The 5651-nt window shown below is 48.6% G+C and overlaps 1 protein-coding gene across 1 annotated transcript; it reads left to right on the top strand.

Annotated features, from left to right (window-relative positions):
• The first annotated feature begins 4572 nt into the window (after positions 1-4572).
• LOC143208165 (uncharacterized) lies at positions 4573-5202 on the top strand. Its single transcript, XM_076422312.1, has one exon. It carries the CDS (start codon positions 4573-4575, stop codon positions 5200-5202), a length of 630 nt encoding a protein of 209 aa, XP_076278427.1.
• The last annotated feature ends 449 nt before the right edge of the window (positions 5203-5651 follow it).

Here is a 5651-nt window from a genome sequence, read left to right on the forward strand (position 1 = left end):
TCGATGGATCTATGGAAACGACTCGTCTACTCGATAACCAGCGCGACAGTGATCCGCGGATCCGCCTCGACGGAGCGCTTCGATTCTCGATCTCCCCACTCCTTTCGCCCTACCGAAATTCCCTAGGGGCGCACCCGCAACGCGACTACGACTAGCCGCAGGATCGAACTATCCGAACAGGTCGTCGGGCCCCCGACCTTTCCAACACCAACTACCGATCGTCCTACGACGACCAGGGAGGATTAATCCTCCGAGGCGCTCCTCCGCACCACCCTGCCGGAGCCGTCTGTAGCCAGGTGAGACGACGGCGGGACCACCAAATAGCTGCTGACCTGCAGTGGCGGCTCCTTTGTCCCAGATCGTCGCCTCCGAGTTTATTAGCTCGTGTGCAGCGGTGCCCCTTGCTACCTCTCCGGATCCGGAATGTTTTTGATTATGGCCAATAGTTCGTCGTCGGCTGATCCTATGATGCGGGGCGCATTGTCGGTATTTGTCGCTCCCTAGGCACGTTCCTGAAAGTGGCCACTCTCGGCGCGTGTAACAGATGGCATTAGAAGCGATCTTCGATCTTAATAACTTCCTTAAGGAGCGCTCAATTTTGCGGGTGGTTTCCGTAATCACTAACGGTCGGTCCGGTCCACTCCCGATACGGTTATTGACCGTTTCTCAAACGGAGAAGTGACGTCGCAGGCTTGCAACGTCACAATATATATATATTATACAATTTATTTTATTATTTGTTTGACAACTAATAAATCTACAAATTGTTTCATAAACTAAAAAATACTTCCTGCATTTTCGTATTCTCCAATCAGTCCAAATAAATACAATCAACGTGTTCTCATATACCAATTTTTATTAATGCAATTATGACAGTAACAAAACGTTTCTATTTAAAATCAATACATATTTTGAACATAGTTTTAACATTTTTAATTTTTTGGAAGGTTAAAAAATGTAATTAAAAAAGTAATGAAAAATAAAAATTAAAAAAAAATCCTCGCTGCACGGGAACTCGAAGGCTAGCTCCAGATTGCGATTCATACGCTCGACTGCTCGACAGCCGAATTTCAGTTTCGTTTCCGTAAAGCAATACAACATGGCAACATGGCAAGTTCTAAAAATAGATTGTGGCTGGCACAAGCGCACAAGCAGCGCACACGGATATAGTAAAGGTACGCTGGTGAGTGTAGCGCGCGGGCGCGTTGCTAACACGATACCAATACAGTGTCTTCTGCACCGACGAAATGCCGTCGGTGGCCTCCTGTTTCTCACTCCAGTCAGAATATATCCTAGAGGGCGTAAGAGAACACCGAAAAATTCGAGGCCCGCCAACTCCCATAAGGCTGGCAGTCTTTAATAGTATCTCGTCGGTGGTTCTAGTTTTCGAATTCACCGTTCTTAAAGCGTAGAGGTCGTTAAAATCACTGGCATTTTAAGGTGTCGGTACTTCAGATTCCTATGGACACCAAGTCCCATAAGGTGTCAGGTCTATTCCTATATCTCGTCTGTGGTATGGTCGCTGTTTCGTGGTAAAAACGGGCTCTACCGTCGGTCTACGAGCTGTTCCGTGCTAAGCGTGAGCGTGCCAGAAAGTGGTGGCAACTCAGACCCGGGCGTGAGCACTCTCTTATCCTCTCTGGTATAGTATTATTGTAGCTGTGGCACGGTTCATGTGGGAGAACTGGTGGGAATCTGGAGAATTCTGATGCTCTGACATGCGCATTGAATGAAATTTAACCATAGACTTCGCACGAAACACTTCTACAGAGAGTATATAAGAGTGCCATGGAGCTACAGGACTGAGCATTAGCCTGCGGGCGTGCAAGAAAAGACGGAAGGGGTATCATTACGTGTGGGAATGCTGGTATAGAGTTACCAGTGAATGATCACCACTGTAGGAAGGATGATGATTTTCAGAAGGAATTGGGAGAGTCCCACATACCTCTCCACGTGTACGGATATGAAGGAAATTGATAGTAACAACAATGTTCAGTCACCAGTGGTTAATCACGATGACGATCAATAAGATGATCAGTTGTACAGGATACAGAGGATATCCAGTCGCATCCAAAGATGCAGGAGACAAACAGGTTAACACTTTCGCAGGTATAAATCGTATCGAACACCGACGACAATACGTCCGATCACATCGAACGTTGGAACGGAAGAGAGCGAGCGTTCGCTGCGCTCAGCAATTTCGGCGGAAAGCCGCGAGTGCGCAGGCGCGGTACCCCACCAAGGATCGGGGGTAAAGCCGAGCCCACATACATGTGATGATCTTTCTCGCGCTGGCTCGGTAAGCGTGTCGTGTCCGCGATCACGTCGCCGAAACACCGACGCGGCTTCGAAGCTGCCGGTATTCGCGGAGAACGTTGTTCAATTCGTGAACGGGGCGAACCCGTCGGTCAGCGAACGCGCGAAGAAATATATTCGGCGGATGCTAGTTTCAAGCAGTGTGTCCAGACAGGGGTAATCGGAAAGGAATCGGGGGGAATACAAGTACCCCCTCTCTGATGACCAGAGTAATATGTGACACGTTGCGCGACAAGAATAGAGTGAGGCAGAGTGAGGCGAATGGAAGACACGTTGCGCGTGCGCGATAGAGACTGAACGGTGGAATAGGATAGTGGAAGGGGATAAGGTGGAGAGCCTGGAGGGGGAAAAGATGTTGGTTTCAACATGAATCTGGCCACACTGGTTTCAAGAGAGGTCGGATGAGTGGATCCGCGCGTCGTCTTGGCCTCGACGCACGCGGTGACGGAGTTTAGCGTGAAACTAGACATCAATTAATTTAGTGAGAATCCGCGCGTCGTTGCAGTTTCAATCAAACCTCGAGTCGTCCCACGGTGCACTCGTAACCACGATACGACGCACTCGTCCAATCATGAGGCTCCGCGCCTGCGCACAAGAGTCTTGAGAGTCAAACGCTCTCGTGAGCCATTGTGCTCGATCTGTTCGTTTCACGATCTCGCACATGAAAAACGTATTGTTCTGCGCTCCTGCGTTATCTTCAAAAAGTATACTTGTTCACCACATTGTGGTTTCTCTTTTTCAAACACTTTGTAATCCGTCGGGTTATAGTATCTGTGTGCTATCGGTGACTTCACCACGAATAAATCGAGGTGATCGGTGATAACTGTGAACATTTACTTTTCTCCTCGACATTCCTCTTAGAGAGAGTTTCAACGTGAGTGTGTAGGCTCACGACCACGTTTAACTACACTGGTGACCCTGAGTTAAATTCTCGGTACACCGCGTGCGAAGAGACGGTGGATCGTCAGTCACTCCACTTGGGTGACCCCCTTCACCCTCTCATTTCCACATTGGTGACCCCGACTGTTCAATTGGACATCACGCAACCGACGCATTACGCATCTGGTTGGGGCATCGAGGGAGGAACGAGTTCCAGAGTTCCTGTTCAAGGACACCGACACGCCGTGCGGCGTGGAATTTGCAGTACACCAGGAAGCGAGCATCTGGAGGTCATTGCGGCATCCAGCTACCACGTTTTCCTGCAACAAAGGAGCGAGGAGTCCTTGCATTCCGCTGGCTGTTTCGGTCCAGCGAGGAAGGAGCTGCTTTCACGGCCCTTGGCATATTGTTGCCGCCATTAAGGAGATCAACGAACAGCACTTGGCGCGTCTTTCAGCTTTGAAGCCACTTAAATTTGGGGTGAGACAGTCGCCATTTCTTGGCAAAAAAGGTGTGTTTCAGATTTAAATGGAGACGAAGGAATTGGGCGGCCATTTTGTGTTCCCGCTTGTGTCTCGTGCACGTACTTGGAAAGGTCGACGCTGTTGACGTTCTACCTCAGTATCGTGGCTGCCAAGCGATTTTTGCAACAGCAGAGGACAACACCTTTGTCTTCAAACTCTCTTCGCCTGTTGCCAAGCGGTTCTGTTCCTGGTCAAGGTCATCGAAGCGGTTCTCATAGCATCGTTGCCTGTTGCCGGGCAGACCAGACCTTGAAGGAGGTGTATACAACGTCTCCGGTGCCTGTGGATTTGGCGTGCGCCATATAGACACAAAAATTTCCAAGGTCTCGCGAACCTGTTAGTGTCTGTGCGACACCTACTGTATAGCTTTTCGCGTGCGTGTGCTCGCAGTGCTCTTTCTGGTTAGGTTACGTCGTCGTTGACAGTTCGCGCGTGTTGCGCGATCACACAGTTCGCGTATTTCTTTTATTCAAATTAAGTAATTTCGCTATCGCGATTTCTTACACTCTCGCGTGATACCTCGAGTGTTGCGAACATTTTCAAATTGCTCCGAGATTCCGCGATCGTTATTTTTCGAATAATATTGCGAGTAACAAGTACAAGTGTCGCATGTGACAACTACTTGTTTTCTCGCTCGCGAAGCATTAGGAGTGACATTGTAACACGCCTGTGCGTGACATCAGGATATTGTATGTGCTACGCATTTGCGTAAGGGTAGAAATAGCTTGATAGAACCGGTATTAGGGTTTTGGCCCGCATTTCGCTTTTTGCATTTTGCATTCTTAGGCTGCGACATGTCTAAGAGGCAGAGCTCGTAGAGACGCGCCGCGAACTTGCAATTATTAGAGTATCTATGGCTAATTTAGCTTCTACTAGTAGTAGTTCCGAAGGGGTGACCCAGGTCGCAGTGGCCAAAATACCAAAAATTCCTACATTCTCTAGAAAAAATCCGGTACTCTGGTTCCACCAGATCGAGGCGTCTCTGCGCCGTGCAAATGTCTCCTCAGAGATAGCAAAATTCGACTATCTCGCTACATCACTTGATGATGATGCCATGGCCAATATAAGCGACATTGTTGTTAAAGAGCCTCCATACTCTGATATGTTCACTAGAGCTAAGGCTAGACTCATCAAAGTCTATGCCTCAACTGATGAGGAGAATCTTCGTAAACTCTTACGGGGACAGGTCAATGTTGAGTGTCGCCCGTCTCAAATTTTACGGCAATTGCGTGATTTAAACGCTGCCTGCAGATGCACGGATACAGTGCTTAGACAGATATTCCTGGAACAGCTATCCGAGCATCAACGTGAGGTGTTAATAGCCACAGAGTTTAGCGATTTAGACAAGGTTGCAGAAATTGCAGACAAACAAGTGGCAATTTCTGGCAGTCCTTCTAGGGTGTGCGCTGCTTCCAGCGATTCAACACATCTAGATCTTCTTCTGGTTCCTCCAACCCCATTGATGATAGATTTCAAAGAATAGAATCTCTATTGAAGGCAATTGCCTCAAAGTTAAATGCCCATTCCGGGCAGGGTAGGGGAACGCGTCGTGCCCCTTCTGCGGCACGATCGCCGTCGCACTCGCGACAATTCAGGAGCAAGTCTCCTTCATCTTCTCAAAGGAGGTCGAGTTTATGCTATGCGCATTCTCGTTACCCCAGCAACCCTACGTCTTGTAAACCGGGTTGTCCAAAATTTGCGGAATTCTCCGCTGCAAAAAACTAGAAGCTCCCTCCTGCACGGAGACGGTGGTTAGTGGAGCAGTTCAATCTAGATGTCTTCATTTGAAGGATAGAATCTCGGGTCAGAGTTTTCTGGTCGATACTGGCGCGGACATTTCCCTGCTTCCGGCGGAACCTAAGATACGCCGCAAGCCGTCAGAATTTAAATTATTAGCGGCCAATGACTCGAGAATTGATACATTTGGCGAAT

Source organism: Lasioglossum baleicum, chromosome 4, assembly GCF_051020765.1.
Source record: "Lasioglossum baleicum chromosome 4, iyLasBale1, whole genome shotgun sequence".
In the NCBI taxonomy this organism is placed as follows: domain Eukaryota; kingdom Metazoa; phylum Arthropoda; class Insecta; order Hymenoptera; family Halictidae; genus Lasioglossum; species Lasioglossum baleicum.

What these genes read in the sequence shown, in the direction of transcription:
- LOC143208165 (XM_076422312.1), top strand. Translation starts at nt 4,573, where the DNA reads ATGGCTAATTTAGCTTCTACTAGTAGTAGTTCCGAAGGGGTGACCCAG.